Source organism: Mobula hypostoma, chromosome 3 (assembly GCF_963921235.1).
Source record: "Mobula hypostoma chromosome 3, sMobHyp1.1, whole genome shotgun sequence".
NCBI classification, from domain to species: Eukaryota; Metazoa; Chordata; class Chondrichthyes; order Myliobatiformes; family Myliobatidae; genus Mobula; species Mobula hypostoma.
The window spans coordinates 179,361,058-179,381,768 of NC_086099.1; the positions used below are offsets into that span (position 1 = coordinate 179,361,058).

At 41.0% G+C, this 20,711-nt stretch overlaps 1 protein-coding gene across 3 annotated transcripts in view; it reads right to left on the minus strand.

The window, feature by feature from the left end:
* Positions 1-20,711, minus strand: part of cubn (cubilin (intrinsic factor-cobalamin receptor)) — a 264,719-nt gene that overhangs the window by 72,289 nt on the left and 171,719 nt on the right. For all 3 annotated transcript variants that reach the window (XM_063044183.1, XM_063044182.1, XM_063044184.1), the window contains one exon: positions 10,877-11,005. In XM_063044183.1, coding sequence (XP_062900253.1) covers positions 10,877-11,005 — 129 coding nt within the window. The remainder of the gene's footprint in view (positions 1-10,876; positions 11,006-20,711) is intronic.

Consider the following 20,711-nt stretch of genomic DNA (forward strand, 5'->3'; position numbering starts at 1 on the left):
GGTAATAAATTCCACAAATTCACCACCATCTTGCAAAAGAAATTTCTCCACATCTCTGTTTTAAATGGACACCCCTCTATCCTGAGGCTGTGCCCTCTTGTCCTGGACTCCCTGACCATGGGAAACATCCTTTCCACATCTGCACTGTCTAGGTCTTTCAACATTCGAAAGATTACAATGAGATCACCCGTCATTCTTCTAAATTTCAGTGAGTACAGACCCAGAGGTAACAAATGTTCCTTGTATGATAATCCTTTCATTCCTGGAATCATCCTCATGAACTTCCTCTGATCCCCCTCCAATGCCAGCACATCTTTTCTCAGGTGAGGAGCCCAAAACTGTTCACAATATTCAAGGTGACCTCCTGAAATGAACGTGAAAATTACATTTGCCTTCCTCACCACTGACTCTACCTGCAAGTTAACCTTTGCACAAGGACTCTGAAGTCCCTTTGCATTGCAAATTTTTTGATTTTCTCCCCATTTAGAAAATATTTCTACCACCAAAGTGCATGGCCATGCATTTTCCAACATTGTATTTCATTTTCCACTTTCTTGTTCATTCTCATAACCTCTCTAAGTACTTCTGCAGCCTACCTGTTTCCTCAACACTACCTACCCCCACCCCCCACCAATCTTCGTATCATCTGCAAACTTGGCTAAAAACCATCTATTCCATCATCCAGATCATTGATATACAGCATAAAAAGAAGCGGTCCCAACACTGACCCCTGCAGAACAACACTAGTCACTGCCAGCCAATCAGAAAAGGGTCCTTTTATTTCCACTTGCTGCCTCCGACTAATCAGCCAATTCTCTAACCATGCCAGCAACTTTCCTGTAATACCTTGGGATCTTAACTTGGTAAGCAGCCTCATGTGTGGCACTTTGTCAAAGGCCTTCTGAAAGTCCAACTGTACAAAATCCACTGCATCCCCTTCACTTACCCTACGACTAATATCCTCAAAGAATTCCAACAGGTTCATCAGGCAAGATTTTCCCTTAAGGAAACTATGCTGACTTTGTCCTATCTTGTCCTGTCACCAAGTATTCCATAACGTCACCCTAAACAATTGACTCCAACATCTTCCCATTCACTGAGGTCAGGCTTACTGATCTGTAATTTACTTTCAGGTCCTTCCTCCTGTCTTAAAGAGTTGAGTGACATTTGCAATTTTGCAGTCCCCTGGCACAATGCCAGAGTCTAGTGAATTTTGAAAGATCATTATTAATGCCTCCAACAATCTCTACCGCTACCTCTTATAGAACCCTAGGGTGTAGTTCACCTGGTCCGGATGACTTATGTACCCTGAGGTATTTCAACCTTTTGAGCTCCCTCTCCCTTGTAATAGTAACTGCACTCACTTCTCTTCCCTCACACCCTTCAACATCTAGCACACTGCTAGCGTCTTCCACAATGAAGACTGAAGCAAAATACTCATTTGGTTCATTTGCCATCTCCTTGGCCCCATTATTACTTCTCTGGCCTCATTTTCTAGTGGTCCTATACCCACTCACATCTCTCTTTTACTTTTTACATACTTGAAAATACTTTTACTATCCTCTTTGATATTGTTTGCTAGCTTGCTTTCATATTTCATCTCTTCCATGCTAATGATTCTTTTAGTTGCTCTCTGTAGGGTTTTAAAAGCTTCCCAATCTTCCGTCTTCGCACTAATTTTTGCTTTTACATTATCTTTGACTTCCATTGTCAGCCATGGCAGTACTATTTTGCTATTCGAGTATTTCTTCATTTTTGGAATACATCTATCCTGAACCTTCCTCATTTTTCCTAGAAACTCATGCCATTGCTGCTCTGCTGACATCTCTGTCAGCATCTCCTTCCAATTTACTTCGGCCAACTCCTCTCTCATTCCACAGTAATTTCCTTTGCTCCACTGAAATACTGCTAAGTCAGACTTTACCTTCTCCCTATCAAATTTCAAGTTGAACTTAGTCATATTGTGATCATTGGCTCCCAAGAGTTCTTTTACCTTAAGCTCCCTAATCATCTCCAGTTCACTACGTAACACCCAATCCAGTATAGCTGATTCTTAGTAGGCTCAACGACAAACTGTTCTAAAAAGCCATCTCACAGGCATTCAACAAACTCACTCTCTTGAGATCCATTTCTAACCTGATTTCCCCAATTGACCTGCGTATTGAAATCTCCCATGACTATCATAACATTGCCTCTTTGATACACCTTTTCTGTTTCCTGTTGTAATATGTGGTCCACATCCCAACTATTGTTGGGAGGTCTGTATATAGCTACCACCAGGGTCCTTTTACCCTTGCAATTTCTAACTCAACCCACAAAGATTCAACATCTTCCAATCCTATGTTGCATCTTTCTACTGATGTGATCCCATTCTTTACTAGAAGAGCCACACCACCCTCTCTGCCTACCTTCCTATCCCTCGGATACAACGTATAACCTTGGACATTTAACTCCCAACTACAAGCATCCTTCAGCCACAATTCAGTGATGGCCACAACATCAGACCTGGCAATCTGCAATAGTGCAACAAGATCATCCACCTTATTTCTTATATTCCATGCATTGGGATATAACACTTCCAGTGCTGTATTTGCTACCTTTTTTGATTTTGCATCCCTATTGCACTGATATTCATCCTGCTGGCTGCAATTTTGACCTAACATCTGCCTGACCTTCCTGACAGTCTGACTGCACGCTATCTTTGCTTTATTACTATCCATTCTATCTTGAGTCCCTTCACTCTGGTTCCCACCCCCCTGCTAAATTGGTTTAAACCCTTCCCAGCAGCTCCAACAAACCTGTCCGCGAGAATATTTGCCCTTTAGGTTCAGGTGCAACCCATCACTTTGAACAAGTCACACCTCCCCCAGAAGGAATTCCAATGATCTAAGAACCTGAAGCCCTGTGCCCTGCACCCTGCACCAGATTCTCAGCCATGCATTAATTTGCCAAATCATCCTGTTTCTACCCTCACTGGTGGATGGCACAGGCACCAGTCCAGAGATTACCACCGAGAAGGTCCTGCTTCTCAGCTTTCTACTTAGCCCTCTGAGTTCTCTTTTCAGGACCTCTTCGCTCTTCCTTCCTATGTCATTAGTACCAATATGCACCAAGATATCTGGCTGCTCTCCTTCCTTCTCCAAAATGTCTGTGCCAACTAAGATGTTCATCTAAGCTAGTCCAATTTGCATGTAGTTGGCTCATAGCTCTCTGAAGTTTTCCTACTTATGTCAAAGTAATTTTTAAATGCTGTTACTATACCTCCCTCAAACTCTTTATCAGGCTGCTGATTCCATTTAAACACAATCCTCTGTGTGACATGATCCCTCAGGTCCCTTTTAAATCTTTTCCCTCTCAACTTAAACCATTGCCCTCAATTTTTTTTCCCTTTCCCAAGTAAAAGACTGTGTGCTTTCACCTTATCAATGCCCCTCAATATTTTATACACCTCTGGGTGACAGTGTGAAATGTGAGGAGGATGTTATGAGAATGCAGGGTGACTTGGACAGGTTGGGTGATTGGGCAGATGCATGGCAGATGCAGTTTAATGTGGATAAATGTGAGGTTATCCACTTTGGTGGCAAGAACAGGAAGGCAGATTACTATCTGAATTTTGTCAAGTTAGGAAATGGGGAAGTACAATGAGATCTGGGTGTCCTTGTTCATCAGTCACTGAAAGTAAGCATACAGGTACAGCAGGCAGTGAAGAAAGCTAATGGCATATTGACCTTCATAACAAGGGGAGTTGAGTATAGGAGCAAAGAGGTCCTTCTGCAGTTGTACAAGGCCCTGGTGAGACCCCACCTGGGATATTGTGTGCAGAATTGATCTCCAAATTTGAAGAAGGACATCCTTGCTATGGAGGGAATGCAGCATAGGTTTACTGGGTTAATTCCAGGGATGGCGAGAATGTTATATGTTGAAAGATTGGAGCGACTGGGGTTGTACACATTGGAATTTAGAAGGATGAGAGGGGATCTGATTGAAACATATAAGATTATTAAGGAATTGGACACGCTAGAGGCAGGAAACATGTTCCTGAAGTTGGGGGAGTCCCGAACCAAAGGCCACAGTTTAAGAATAAGGGGTAGACCATTCAGAACGGAGTTGAGGAAAAACTTTTTTCACACAGAGGGCTGTGGATCTGTGGAATGTTCTGCCTCAGAAGGCAGTGGAAGCCAATTCTCTGGATTCTTTCAAGAAAGAGTTAGATAGAGCTCTTAAAGATAGCGGAGTCAAGGGATATGGGGAGAAGGCAGGAACGGGGTACTGATTGTGGATGATCAGCCATGATCACAGTGAATGGCGGTGCTGGCTTGAAGGGCTGAATGGCCTACTCCTGCACCTATTGTCTATTGTCTATATAATCACTATTCAGTCTCCTACATTTCAAGGGATAAAGTTCTAGCCTGTTCAACCTCTCTCGATAACTGAAGTCTTGGAATCATGGTAACATTTTTGTAAATTTTGTTTGCATTCTTTACAGCTCAATGACATAACCACTTAACCAAAACTGTACACAATAGACTGAGTGTACCGTAGTCTCATCAGTGTCTACAAGATGCCATTATAGAACAGCTCCTGGTTGAGCCCACTAGGGGCAAGGCAATTTTAGATTGGGTGTTGCGTAATGAACCAGATTTGATTAGGGAGTTTAAGGTAAAGGAATTCTAAGGAGAGAGTGCCAGAATTCACTCTGCAGTTTGAGATGGAGAAGCTAAAGTTAGATGTAAATGGAGCAAAGGGAGGCATGAGAGATAAGCTGGCTAAAGTGGATTGGATAGGGACACTAGCAGTGATGGCAGCAGAACAGTTTCTGGAGGAAACTCGGAAGATGCAAAATAGATACAATCCAAAGATGAAGTATTCTAAATGGAGGATGAGGCAACCATTGCTTACAAGAGAAGACAAAGACAGCATAAAAACAGAAGAAATAGCATATAATATATCAAAAAATAGTGGGAAGCTAGAGGATTGGGTAGCTTTTAAACACCAGTGGAAGGCAAATTAAAAAGCCATAAGGAGAAAAGATGAAATATGAAGGTAATGATATAAAGGCAGATAGCAAAAGTTTTTTCAGCTGCATAAAGAGTCAAAGAAAGACAAAAATGGATATTGGATCGCTAGAAAATGATGCTGCAGTGGTAGCAATGGAGGACAAAGAAATGGTGAAGAAACTTAAGTTTTTTGGCATCAGTCTTCAGTGAGGAAAACTACTAGCAGTATATAGAAATTTAGAGAGTGTTGAGGCAGAAGTGAGTGTAGTTGGTATTACTAAGGAGAAGATGCTTGAGGAACTGAAAGATCTGAAGGTAGATAAGTCACCTGGACAAGATGGACTACAACCCAGGGTTCTGAAAGTGGTAGCTGAAGAGACTGTGAAGTCATTGGTAATCATCTTTCAAGAGTCACTAGATTCTGGAATGATTCCAGAGGACTGGAAAATTGCGTAAGTCACTCCAGCCTGTTATCTTGATTTCAGTGATCGGCAGGACGTTGGAGTCATTTACTAAGGATGACGTCTGGGTGTACTTGGAGACACATGGTAAAATGACCAAAGTCAGCATGATTTCCTTCAGGGGAAATCTTGCCTGACAAATATGTTGGAAATCTTTGAGCAAGTAATAAACAGGATGGACAAAGGTGAGTAAGTGGATGTTATTTATTTGGATTTTCAGATCTTTGACATAGTTCTGCATATGAAGCTGCTTAACAAGCTAACAGCCCTTGGTATTATTACTGAAAAGACACTGACATGGATAGAAGATTGGTTGACTGGCAGGAGTCAGAGAGTGGGAGCAAAGGGAGCCTTTTCTGGTTGGCTGCTGGTGACTGGTGGTGTGCTGCAGGGGTCACTGTTGGGACCTCTTCTATTCACATTATATGTCAATGATTTGGATGACAGGATTGATGGCTTGGTAGCCACATTTACAGATGATACAAAGATGAATAGAGGGGCAGGTAGTCTTTGGAAGAAGGGAGTTTGCAGAGGAACTTAGACAGATTGAGAGACTGGACAAAGAAGTAGCAGATGGGATATAGTGTAGGGAAGTTTATGGTCATGCATTTCGGTTGAAGGAATAAAGGCGTACACTATTTTCCAAATGGGGAGAAAATTCAAAAATCAGAGGTGCAAAGGGACTTGGGAGTCCTCATGTAGTATTCTCGATAGGTTAACTTGTGGGCTGAGTTGGTGGTAAGGAAGTCAAATGCAATGTTAGCATTCAATTCAAGAGGACGAGAACATAAAAGCAAGGATGTAATGCTGAGACTTTATAAGGCATTGATCGGACCTTGAAGTATTGTAAGCTGCTTTAGGCTTCCTATCAATGAAATTTTTGCTGGCACTAGAGGGGGTCTAGAGGTGGTTCATGAGAATTATTATGGGAATAAGGGGATTAACACATGAAGAGCATTTGATGGCTTTGGGCCTTCACTCACCAGAGTTTGGAAGAATGTGGGTGGTAGGGGAGGGGAATCTCATTGAAACTGATTGAATATTGGAAGACCTAGATAGAGTGGATGTGGAGAGGGTTCTCTATATTGAGGGACTCTAAACCCAGAGGGCACAGTTTCAAAATAGAGAGACGTGAATTTAGATAAGGAAGTATTTCTTTAGTTAGTGGGTAGTGAATCTGTGGAATTCATTGTCACAGACGGATATGGAGACCAAGTTATTGGGTATATTTAAAGCAGAGATTGATAGCTTCTTGATTAGTCAGGGGGTCAAAGGTTACAGGAACGAGGCAGGAGAACAGATTTGAGAGGAATATTAAACCAGTCACAATGGAATGGGAAAGCAGACTTGATGGGACAAATGGCCTAATTCCGCTCCTGTGTCTATGGGCTTGTACGACTGCAATTTAACATCCCTACTCCTGTCCTCAATTTTCTGACTGATGAAAGGCAGTGTATCAAACTTCTTCTTTACCACCCAGTCTACCTGTGATATCATTTCGAGGAAACTAAGTAATTATACTCCAAGGTGCCCTTGTTCTACACCACTCTCCAGGGCTCTACTATTCCCAAAGAGCAAAAAATCAACATTATCTAAATTGAAAGCCATTTGACATCTGCCAGTCCGCTTACAGTACCTAGCTGATCAAAACCCCCTTATAATTTTTGATTACCTATCCACAACATCATTTATTTTACTGTTAGTTGCGAATCCTTTAGATGAATGACAAATAACAATAGGCCCAGCAATGGCACACCACTGGTCCAAGAAACAAGCTTTTACCATCACCCATTGGTTCCTGTCATTGAGCCAATTATCTATTTGCTTATCTCGTTCTCCATTGATCTTATGCAGGACCTTGTCCAAGTCTTGGTAAAGTTAACTTAGGCAATATCCAGTGCCTTGCCTCAATAATCCACTTGCCTCTTCACAAACCTCTAAAGATTTGTGCAGCATGATTTCCAATGCATAAAATTGTTTATAAATCAGTCATTGTCTGTCCAAATGTTGGTAGATCTTGTTCTGCAGAATCTCCTCCAGCAACTTGCCCACCATTGACGTCAGGTTCACTAGCTTGTAGTTCACTGGTTTGTTTTTGCTGCCCTTCTTAAATAATATTATCCTATAACATTTTAAATTTTATTTTTCTCCTATAGCATCCAAATACTATATAATTACTAAATGATACCTACATAATCAAAAATATTATGGTATTAACTTGTTTTTTTACAATGTGCCAAGAAGTCATAAAATCATTGAATCATTTTGTTCAATGGATTATTCCACCATTCATGTCTTTACAGATTTTAGTTTAAAATGACAAGCATGGAAAAATACGGATACTATCTGAGGAAACTTCCAATCGTCTGTTCTATAATCTGATGCCCTTTAGAAAGGAAGTAAATCAGACTAAATACAGAAAATACAGAAAAATACAGAAAAATTTGATGTCATATCAACAAAGTCTGTAATGGTGAACTTGTGGACCACATGCATACGCTTTTGAGTCAGATTTCTGTTCTGGGACTTCCACCTACCTCTGACACAAATATCTGACTAATCCAATGTGCCAAGTATCATCTATAATGTATCGTAGGTTCCTAACAGGATTAGCAACACCTAGCAGAAGCCTACCAGTGTAAAGGAACGGATGATAACATCCCTTCAGAAAATGTTTAAAAAATCATTTCTGAAAATCAGAATCAATATCCCACTGAAAGCTTTGGATAAATTCCTGACTTCAAGTATTATACTACTAAATCTGATGAAGGCCAGTATGGTGCACTTCTATATCAAGAAAACAATAACAATGCAGCAAGTAGGAGGGGATTTGCTGGAAGTGGGGTGAGGGAAATGGGAGAATCTTCATTGACTATATTGTCATTGTTATGTGCAGAGTGAGCAAGGAGCAGACAGGTGTGATCTTCATTAGCTGACCAGAGAATAATACATTACATGTATCAGTGCAGTGAAAAAGCTGTCTCTGAATAGAGCTTCACACATTAAAAATGCTGGTGAACGCAGCAGGCCAGCCAGCATCTATAGGGAGAGGTACAGTTGACATTTTGGGCTGAGACCCTTCATCAGGACTAACTAAAAGAAGGGATAGTAAGAGATTTGAAAGTGGGGGGGGAGGGGGAGATCCTAAATGGAGAAGACAGGAGGGGGAGGGATGGAGCTAAGAGCTGGAAAGTTGATTGGCAAAAGGGATACGAGGCTGAAGGAGGAAGAGGATCATGGGACAGGAGGCCTAGGAAGAAAGAAAGGGGTAGGGGAGCTCATAGCATAGGCAAGGAGTTATAGTAAGAGGGACAGAGGGAGGAAAAAGAGAGAGAAAATAAATCAATAAATAAATAAATAAGGGATGGGGTAAGAATGGGAGGAGGGGCATTAACGGAAGTTAGAGAAGTCAATGTTCATGCCATCAGTTCAGAGGCTACCCAGACGGAATATAAGGTGTTGTTCCGCCAACCTGAGTGTGGCCAGGTTGGAGGAACAACACCTTATATTCCATCTGGGTAGCCTCCAAACTGATGGCATGAACATTGACTTCTCCAACTTCCGTCAATGCCCCACCTCCCCCTCGTACCCCATCCCTTATTTATTTATTTATTTATTTATTTCTCTCTTTTTTACTCCCTCTCTCCCTCTCACTATAACTCCTTGCCCATCCTCTGGGCTCCCCTCTCCCTTTCTTCTTTCAGTTAGTTCTGACGAAGGGTCTCGGCCCGAAACGTTGACTGTATCTCTTTCTATAGATGCTGCCTGGCCTGCTGCGTTCACCAGCAATTTTATGTGTGTTGCTTGAAATTCCAGCATCTGCAGATTTCCTCGTGTCTGACTAGAGCTTGTTCAATCTATGTTGAGTACCTGTGTAGAATCACAGAATGAAAAAATCACTGAGAATAATCTATTGTTTCTGCACATTAAAAAGAGAGCATTTTAATTCAGTTTAGACCCAGTGCCAGTTAGATTGTATTTGCTGTTTATTACACCTACAAAATACATACAAGGAAGGTCTGACACCACTAATCTCAAAACAACCTGATATTTAATGTTTTGCACAATAAGGGTTTGACAAAGTACACTTTGTTTTATTTTCTTGTCTATTTATTTATCACATTTGCAAACTCTGTTTCACATTATTTCTTACCATGCCCCTCACTGAGGACTCAAGTATTTCTACTGTGGTGCTGGGTAGTGAATCATCGGAAAGGCCACATAATGCTGAAGGCATTCTGACTAACCTCACAATTTACTACACTGAATTTACTATTTAAATTGGAGTCTGTATAATCTGATTGTCCAGATATTGGGCCCACTTGTGTTTGCTTTAATTATGGATGGTCATATACACGAACTGTTCTGTGACTGTTTTGAAGCATTTGTTCCACTTTCGTGACAAAGACCCACCCGAGGTCATTTGGGTTTGGCACTTCCCACCATGATTCATCTTGCAGGAAATTTGTTTTGTGTCTGTGACATTACCATTCCTTTGAATGACTTATCTTCATTACAAAACCATGAAAAGTATGGCAGAGGGGAAGAAGCTGTTCCTGAATTGCTGAGTGTGGGGCTTTAGGCTCTTGTACCACCACCCCAAAGATAAGAAAGAGATGTGTGAATTAAAATGAACCCTGTAAACAGGACATAAATTTTAAATGTGTTGAACCACCCCTTTATAAACCAAGGATACTACGGACTGATTTGTCAATCAGTGTACTAAATAGCATATCACTACCTCGGATAGGGACTGGAGGTGCTCCTGAATGCAGCGCACCATCCACCAGAGATACCTACCTGCCATTAGCCCCCCAACCCAGCTCCCTGTATCCACCAACTCCATGTAGCTCACTCGCTGCCCCCTAACCCTCGCCATTTTTTTTCTCCCTTCACTGTGGTAAAGGCTGTCAGGAGACATCCCATAGATTAGCAAGTGAATGACACAGCTGACACCTGTTTTACAAGCAGTCAACATCTGTGAACTTTGTCAGATTTTAACATTTTTAAAAGGTAGCAAATCACAATAACAACTCCTAAACCATGATCCTTCAATTTTGCGATCACTTTATGATTTCTGAGTTATTGTTAGTGTCAGTTGAAATTCATATTCAGTATAATAAAATGGCCTAATAACCAGTTTTAAAAATTGCCGAAGATAGTTATTTCTAAAGTAACAAATAATACACTGGAGAACTGAGGTGGTCAATCAGTATCTGCAGGAGAGAATTGAATTGGCAATACTTAAGGTTCAGGACTAGATTCAACCAGAAACAATGACAATCCCCTTTGCTCTTCTCCCCTCTCTCCCACAGATGTTGCTCAACCTGTTCAGTTCCTCTCGTGAATTGTTTGTGGCTCTGAGTTCCAACATCTACAATCTCTTGTGTCTCCTTATATTGTTACGGTATCTCCTACCTGATGCTGATGCGGCATAGGTTGCTCGGAAGCCTCTGAATGAGATGACATCATTAGAGATGAAATTGACAAATAAGGCATTACTGGATGATGTGATTGGATCAGGGATTGTATTTCCACAGTAACGACCTACAATATATAGAGGCAAATTAATGCACAAAGCCAAACCCTGAAAGCAATATAGGTCGAATATAATATAATGTGATGATATTGCACACTATATAATAAAACGCGAACTCATTGTCAGAGGAAGGAAAAGCAGAAAAATATCATCATAGGTCAATTAAATTTTAAAAATAGGGAAGTTAAAGTTAATGCACTTCGAAATGGATTTCTGTGAGTCAAAAAATGCTGAATTTCTATTTCAAATTGAGCATTTACAGGACAACCCTCAACATGTTCAAATTACAGTAAAACAGAATTTTGTTTCTTTTCATTCAGAGGACATTGGACATTGCTAGTGAGTGTAGTTTTAAACACTCATTCACAATTGCCCTTGATCTGAGTAGATTAATCTGCTAGTTCAGAAAACAGTTGAGAGTCAAAATTGGTGAGGGTCTAGAGTCACCACCAGGTCAGACTAGATAGGAACAGACTTGTTCTCCATAAAATGAACCAAATGGATTTTTACCCCAAGCTGTTCTTTCATGATCATTTGTGGATACCAACACTAATACGTGTTTTTTAATTTAAGATTTTTTAAAAATCAGTTTAACTTGTCCCTGCTCCTGTCAAGAACTAAACTCGTGTTTCTTGTGCAGCAGTCTAGCCACTGCTCCAACAATGCAACCACTATTATTATTATTATTCCTTTCTTTTTGTATTTGCATAATTTGTTGTCTTTAGCACACTGATTGAACGCACAAGCTGGTGAGGGCTTTCATTGATTCTGTTATGGTTATTATTCTATGGATTTATTGAGTATGCCGTAAGAAAATGAATCTCATGGATGTATATGGTGACATGTATGTACTTCGATAATAAATTTATTTTGAACTTCAAAATTACGGCACCCCAGCTTTCCTTAATTGTGTATCAACAGCAACTTTTAGAGCACAGTCAAAGGAGCTTGCAAATATATGGCCTCTTTTGCAACCTCGGGACTTTCCAAAGTATTTTACTGCCAAATTTGTGGCCTTCTCTACATTGGCGAGGCCTGTTGTAAATTGGGGGACCACACTATTGAGCACTTCCGCACCATCCGCCACAAGCAGGACTTCCCAGTGGCCGAGCATTCTAATTCCAATACCCATTCCAGTTCTGACATGTCGATCTATGGCGTCCTCTTGTGCCAAGAAGAGGCCACCCTCACGATGGGGGAGCAACACCTTATATTCCGTCTGGGTACACTCCAGCCTGATGGCATGAATATTGATTTCTCCTTTCAGTGAACAATTTCCCTTACCGCTTCTGCTATTCCCCACTCTGACCTTTCACATCTTCCCACCTGCTTATTACTTCCTCCTGGGTCCCCTCTCCCCTTCTATCGATTCTTTCTTCTCCAGCCCTTGACTATTCCCTCCCACCTGGCTTCACAGATTCCACAGATTCATTACCCTCTGGCTAAAGAAATTCCTCCACCTCTCTGTTCTAAATGAGGGTATGTACTCTAGATCTAGACCCCTCCACTATAGAAAACATCCTCTCCACATTCACACTGTGTAGGCCCTTCAATATTTGATAGGTTTTAATGAGACTGCCCCCCGCCCCACCATTCTTCTAAATTCTGGAGAGTACGGGCGAGTAAACACTCCTCATACATTAACCCTTTCATTCATGGGATCATTCTTGTGAATGTCCTCTGGACCCTTTCCAATGCCAGCATATTTTTTCCTGGATAAGGAGCCCAAATCTGTTCACAATACTCAAAGTGCATTCTGACCAATGCCTTATAAAGCCTCAGCATGACATCTTTGCTGCTATATTTTAGTTGTTTCAAATTGTCTAGTTGTCTATGCGAGGAGTGGCGCCCCACACAGACTTCCAATCTGCGCCTTGTAAGGCACGAAAATGCCTGACGCAGGCCTCTCATGGTCTGAGTCGACGTTCCCACCCCCCCATTTCAAAATGAATGCTAACATCGCATTTGCATTCCTCAACATCGAATCAACCTGAAAGTTAACCTTAAGGAAATCCTGCACAAGGCCTCCCAAGTCCCTTGGCACCTCTGATTTTTGAATTTTCTCCATTTAGAAAACAGACTATGGCTTTATTGCTTCTGCTAAAATATATTAGCATACACTTTCCTATACTATATTCTATCTGCCATTTCTTTCCTATTCTCCCAATCTAAGTCCTTCTGCAGATTCTTTATTTCTTCAACACTACCTGCCCCTCCACCTATCTTCGTATCATCCACAAACTTGACCACAAAGCCATCAACTCCATCATCTAAATCGACATATAATGTGAGAGGTCCCTCCCCTGCAGAACACCACTAGGCTCTGGCAGTCAATGAGAAAAGGACCCCTTTATCACCACTCTTTGCCTTGTGTCAGTCAGACAATCTTCTATCCATGCTAGTATCTTTCCTGTACCATATCTCTCCCCAATCTTCTAATTCCCGCTAATTTTGCTTACCATATGTTATCTCTTTTGCCTTAACAGACTTTGACTCCCCTTGTCAGCCACGGTTGCCTCATCCTCCCTTTAGAATACTTCTTCATCTTTGGTAAGTATCTATCCTGCACCTTCAAAGTTGTCCCCAGAATTTCCAGCTGTTGTTGGTCTGCCGTCATCCCTGCTAGTGTCCCCTTCCAATCCTTCTGGCCAGCTCCTCTCTCATGTCTCTGCCATTCCATTTATTGCAATGTAATAGTGATATATCTAACTTTATCTTCTCTCCCTCAAACTGCAGGATGAATTCGATCATATGATGATTACAGCTTCGTAAGGGTTCCTTTACCTTAAGCTCCCTAACCAAATCTGGTTTATTACACAACATTGAATTCAGAATTGCCTTTCATCTAGAGGGCTCAACTACAAGCTGCTCTAAAAAGACATCTCATAGGAAATGTTCAAGATTTCACTCTTGGGATCCAGCAGCAGCCTAGTTTTCTCAATCTACTTGCATATTGAAATCCCCCACGACTATCATAACATTGCTCTTTTCACATGTCTTTTCTATCTCCCATTGTAATTTGTATATCACATCCTGGCTACTGTTCACAGGCCGATAAATAACACCCATCAGGGTCTTTTTACCTTTGCAGTTTCTAACTACTCTCAAGGATTCTACATCTCCGATCCTATGTCACCTCTTTCTAAGGATTTGATTTCAACTTTGACCAACACGGCCACCCCACCCCCTCTGCCTATCTGTCTGTCCTTTTGATACAATATGTATTCTTGGATATCAAGCTTCCAACTATGATCTGCTATCTGCCACATGTCCACAATATCATACCTGCGAACCTCTAACAGTGGTACAAGATCATCTACCTTATTATGTATACGGCGTACATTCAAATACAACATCTTCAGTCCTGTATTTGTCACTCTTTTTGATTTTGCTCCCATGTTACACTGCAACTCATCCCACTGACTGCAATTTGGTCCTATCATCTGCCTGTCCTTCCTCACAGTCTCATTGTACACTGCATTTCCTTGCATACCAACAGCTCCATTATCAGCCCTATAATTCCAGTTCCCCTTCCCCTGCCAAATTTGTTTACTTCTTCCCTAACAGCTCGAGCAAACCTGCCCACAAGGATATTGTTCCCCCTCTGATTCTGGTGTAACCCACCCTTTTTGTACAACTTATACCTTCCCCAAGAAAGTGCAAAAATGGGTCTATCTATCAATTGCAAAAAGACAGAATGTATGGTGATATCCAAAAAGAAGGAGAATCCTATCTGCAGGCTCAGAATAAACGGAGAAAACATAAAACAAGTACAGAACTTTTGCTACTTAGGAAGCTGAGTGACATCAGATGGCAGGTACGACTTGGACATCAAAAGAAGAATAGGGATGGCAAAAGACACCTTCATGAGAATGAAGAATATACTGACCAATACTAAACTAGGCATGACAACCCGCCTCAGAGTACTGAAATGTTACATTTATTCAGTTATGTTATATGGCTCAGAATGTTGGACAATATCTAGTAACATAAGGAAATGAATTGTAGCAGCAGAAATGTGGTTTTTGAGGAGGATGCAAAGAATATCATGGATGAAGCGAATATCTAATGAGGATGTCATGAACAGAGCAAACACAAAAGGAGAAATAATGTACGAGTTCATGAAAAGGCAATGTAACTTCATTGGACATGTGATTAGGAAAGAGGAGTTAGAATGCACGGTAATTATGGGAAAGATTGAAGGGAAGAAAGCAAGAGGAAGACAAAGATAAATGATGATCGAGACAGCAGCCAGAGAATTAGAAATGAATATCAGTGAATTGATCCACTTGACCCGAAACAGGAGTGTGTGGGCCATGGCAGTCAAAGCTCAAACTGGGCATGGCAGCTGATGATGATGATGATGATACCTTTCCCAGATGGGATCCCAATGATGCATAAATCTAAAACCCAGCCCCTTCACCAGTTCCTCAGCCACACATTCATCTACCAAATCATACTATTCTTACTCTCACTGTCACATGGCAAAGAAATCAATCCAGAGATTTCTATCCTGGAGGGCCTGCGTTTCAATTTTCTATCTAACCCCCCTGTATTCTCTCATCAGGACTTCCTCCCTGTTCCTACCTATGTGATTCATACCAATATGTACCAAGACTTTTGACCTCTCACCCTCCCCCTTTAGAATGATTTGTATCTGATCAAAAACATCCCTGACTTGGCCCCAGGGAGGCAACGTACCATCCAGTGTCTTTTTCACATCCACAGAAACTTATATCTTCTTCTCTAACTATGGAATCCCCTGTCTCTACTGCACTCCTCTTCTCCCATCCCTTCCTCTCTGACCCACAAAAACAGGCTCAGTGCCAGAGACCAGGTTGCTGTGGCTTCCCCTTGGTAAGTTGTCCTCCCCAACAGTACCTAAAGCTACATACGTGTTATTGACGAAACCTCCGCAGGGGTACTCTGCCCTGGCTGCCTATTCCCTTTCTCTCTCCTGACAGTCACCCAGGTACCTGCCTCCCAGAACTACGTGTGACTATCTCCCTGTAGCTCCTTATCTGTCACCTCCTCATTCATATTCTCAAGTTCTCCTCTCTTAATCAAATTTTTGGTCCTTTTCCCCTGAACTCTAAACTGCTCGCAATCCTTGGGCCACTGTACGATTTTTGGCAAAATTATATGCCTCCTCTTGGATCTAATACTATACTTCTTTTGTAAACCAGATTGCCACAGATGCAGGATTAGATTGCAATGTTAATTACTGGCGTCATCTGCTCTATAAAACATTTGACTTTTTTTATTGAGATCTATTGAGCTTTCTGAAAAGACGTTCAAAATTGAAAAAAAATTATTTAGACATTTTTATCATTCAATCTTAAATTTGAATTTTTTAAAAAAAACAACTACGATCTCTGATTTAAGTACAGCAACTTCAGACTTTTCCATTAATTTCAGTCTCAAACCTTTCAATGGAACACTGTTAAAGCAAAGCTCCTGGAGGAGCAGGCTCCTCCAAAAACAACTTGCTGCTTGTTACGTTCATCTGGGAACTCTCTGTTTTCTGGTGACTGCTGTGTGATTTACACACTGGTAATGGCACGCGTTGTTAAGTTATAGCAAATTTAGTCATCTAGATCACAAAATGCATTGGATAGAAAATTAATCTAAATGCATTCATTTTGCTCTTTTGTTAATTTCTTTCTTTTCCTTAATTCAGTTCTTTCATCTACATCATCAAATTCCAATTAGCTCCATAAAATTATCCCACATTATAAAGTTTTTATCTTTTCTCAACTTTGTACTGAATATTTGTACCAAAATACTGAATATTTTCCAGAGACAACAGCCTAAAAATAAATGTTGCAACAAGTACTTAAAATATACTTAAAACTTTTAATAATAGATAGAAACTTTTGAACAGTGCTGTTAGAACCAAACTGTATTTGTCTTGTTTCTACAACAAACAGTGCCTATAAAAAGTATTCACCCCGTTTGTTTTATCATCTTACAACATTGCATCACACTGGATTTGATTTGACTTTTTAATGGCACTGATCAACGGAAAAGACTCTTTTGTGTCAAAGTGAAAACAAATTTTTATGCATTGGTCTAAATTGATTACAATTATCGAACACAATAATCACAAAATAATTGATTCCATAATTACTCATCCCCTCCAAGTCAGTATTTAGTAGATGTACCTTTGTCAGCATTTACAGCCTTGAATCTGTATCAATAGGTCTCTATCAGTTTTGCACGTCTGGGCACTGCAAATTTTCCCCATTCTTCTTTACAAAACTGCTCAAGCTCTGTCAGATTGCATGGAGATCATGAGTGAACTCCTCTTTTCAAGTCTAGGCAAAAATTCTCAATTGGATTAAGATCTGGATTCTGACCTGGCCATTCCAGGACATTAACTGTGTTGCTTTCAACCCATCCCTGTGTAGCTTTGGCATTATGCTTGGGGTCGTTGTCTTGCTGGAAAACAAATCTTCTCCTAATTCACAGTTCTCATGCAGACTGCATCATATTTTCCTCTAGGATTTCCATGTATTTTGCTGCATTCATTTTACCCTCTACCTTCACAAGCCTTCCAGGGCTTGCAGCGGTGAAGCATCCCCAATGCATGATGCAGCCATCACCATGCTTCATGGTAGAGAATGTGTGTTTTTGATGATGTTGGCTTATGCCAAACATACCTTTTAGTCTGATAGCCTAAAAGCTCAACTTTGGCTTCATCAGGCCATAGAACCTTCTTCCAGTTGACTTCAGAGTCTCCCACATGATTTCTGGCAAACTCCAGCCAAGATTTCATGTGAGTTTTTTTTTCAATAGTGGCTTTCTCTTTGCCCCTCTCCCATAAAGCTGCGATTGGTGAAGTACTTGGGCAACTGTTGTTGTTCGGGCAGTCTCTTCCATCTCAATCACTGAAGCTTGTAACTCCTCCAGACTCGTCTTCGGTCTCTCGGTGGCCTCCCTCACTAGTTCCCTTCTTGCATGGTCACTCAGTTTTTGAGGACAGTCTGCTCTAGGCAGATTTACAGCTGTGCCACATTCTTTCCATTTCTTGATGATTGACTTAACTGTACTCCAAGGGATATTCAGTGATTTGGAAAGTTTCTTGTGTCCATCTCCTGGCTTGTACTTTTCAATAAACTTTTTGCAGAGTTGCTTGGAGTGTTCTTTTGTCTTCGTGGTGTCACATGCCAATGATTTCACGTCACATGCCGGTGATAATAAACCTGATTCTGATTCTGTAGTTTTTGCCAGGATACTGATTCACCAGCAGTTGGACCTTCCAGATACAGGTGTATTTTTACTACAATTAATTGAAACACCTTGACTGCACATGTTTATGTATAGCTAGGACAACTTAACTAATATGCGACTTCTAAACCAATTGCAACAGTGTGATTTGTTGTGTCATACAACCAATTATTTTGTTTTTTTTATATTTGAAATTAATTTAGATCACTTTGTAGAGATCTGTTTTCACTCTGACACAAAAGAGTCTTTTTCTGTAGATCAGTGTCAAAAGAGCCAAATTGAATCTACTGTGATTCAATGTAAAACAATAAAAATGAAAAGCTCTGGGGGGAGGGTTGAATACTTTTTATGGGCACTGTAGTTCTGAGCTATTCAAGTACATAATTAGCATTCCAATCTAGTCATGCTAACCAATTATCTTACAGTGTTAGATCTCTTTGTTGTCACATTGCTATTCTTTCAAGCTAACAAAGCAAAAACATTTTTTACTACATTTCAGGATGAGCTAGTGGTAAACCAGTAACAGCAGAAAAGTTTTCATTTTATTTCAGTATTTTAGTACCTGCAGCTTTTTGATTTTTATGAAAATAGTGTTGTCTTTTGACTGGAAACATCAAAGCCTCCCAGACTTATTTAGTAATTTAAGATAATGATTCTGCTACTTTCATTTTCTTCTCCTTTAAGCCCTTGTATTATTGTTTTCTTATCCTGTCAATACCCATCTGCCCCGCAATCATCTTCCCTTCTATCATTCAATCTCTTCTAATTCTGTCTTCACAGACATTATCTGACCTGCTATGTATCCCCTGAATTTCCATTTTATTTAATTTCTTCTGTCTTCCAGCATTCACACCACTCTTCTTTTGTTTTCCCTCCTCTTTCCCTTTACATCCAAACATTTCTGTAGTAGTAACTTTTTCACTTCTGATGAAAGATCCTAGACCCAGACTGTCGCTTCTCTTCCTCTCTTTATGGCTACAGCCTGAGGCACCGTGTATTTGTGACACTTACACAAGCTGCTGATATTGGAAATCAGAAGACACTGGGGAAGTTTAGTAGAATAGGCAACAGGTGTGGAAAGAGAAACAGTTAATGTTTCAGGTTTAAGATGCTTTATTAGAGCAGATGCTTAGTTTATCCAGCATTTTCTACTTTCAATTCATTGAACTTATAGGTTATGAAGACACGTAGTCCTCTTTCATTGTCATTTAGAAATGCATGCATTAAGAAATGATACTATATTCAACTTTATTGGAGTTTGAAGGCAATCTGTAAGTGCGGGAAGAGGGAAACATATTGCAGATACCAGCACAAAAGATGAAGACACAGTGATGGCAAAATTGGGACAAAGTTATAGAGTCATAGGTTCATAAAGCACAGAAACAAGTCCTTCAGCTTAAATGGCCCATGCTGACCCATACTCATATCTAAACTTATCCCTTATGCTCACATTTGGCTTATATTCCAATGTCTAAATTTTCCCTGTTCCATACACCTTTCAAATGTTGTTCTCTGGCAGCTCATTCCATATACTGACCACCCTCTGGGTGAAAAGGTTGCCTCTCAGATTCTTACTAAATCTCTGCCCTCTCTGCTTTAACCTCAGCCCCGTGTCTTGATTCCCAGTCCTGCGACACAGACTGCATACATTCATTTTATCCATTCCCCTCAGGATTTTTACACCTCTGTAAGATCACCCCTCATTTTTCTTTGTTTCAATTAAAAAAAATCTCAACTGGGAGGCAGAGGCAGTAATAGATCGGAGTTTCAAGGAGACAGTCACCACTAAAGTCAGGAGGCAGGTAACTGGGTGACTGTCAGGAGAGGGAAGGGGAATAGACAGAAAGAGCAGAGCACCCTCTGGCCATTCCCATCAACAGTAAGTATACTGTTTTGGATATTGTTGGTGGGGATGACCTACCAGGGACAAGTTGTAGTGGTCACATCTCTGGCACCGAGACTGGACCCTCAGCTCAGAAGGGAAGGAGGAAAAAGAGGAGAGCAAGAGTGATAAGGGATTTGATAGTTAGGGGGACAGACAAAAGGTTCTGTGGGACAGATCGAGAATCCCGGATGGTCTGTTGCCTCCCTGGTACCAGGGTCCGCGATATCTCGGATCAAGTTCTCGGTATTCTCAGGAGATAGGGTGAGCAGCCAGACGTCGTGGTCCACGTGGGGACCAATGACATAGATAGGAGTAGGGATGAGGTCCTGAAGAAGGAATATAGGGAGTTAGGAAAGAAGTTAAAAAGCAGGACCTCAAGGGTGGTAATCTCGGGATTGCTGCCTGTGCCATGAGACAGAGCGGGGAGGAACAGGAAGTTATGGCAGATGAATGTGTGGCTGAAGAGTTGGTGCAGGGGGCAGGGGTTCAGATTTCTGGATCATTGGGATCTCTTCTGGGGAAGGTCTGACCTGTACAAAAAGGATGGGCTGCACCTGAACTGGAAAGGGACCAATATCCTGGTGGGCAGGTTTGCTAGA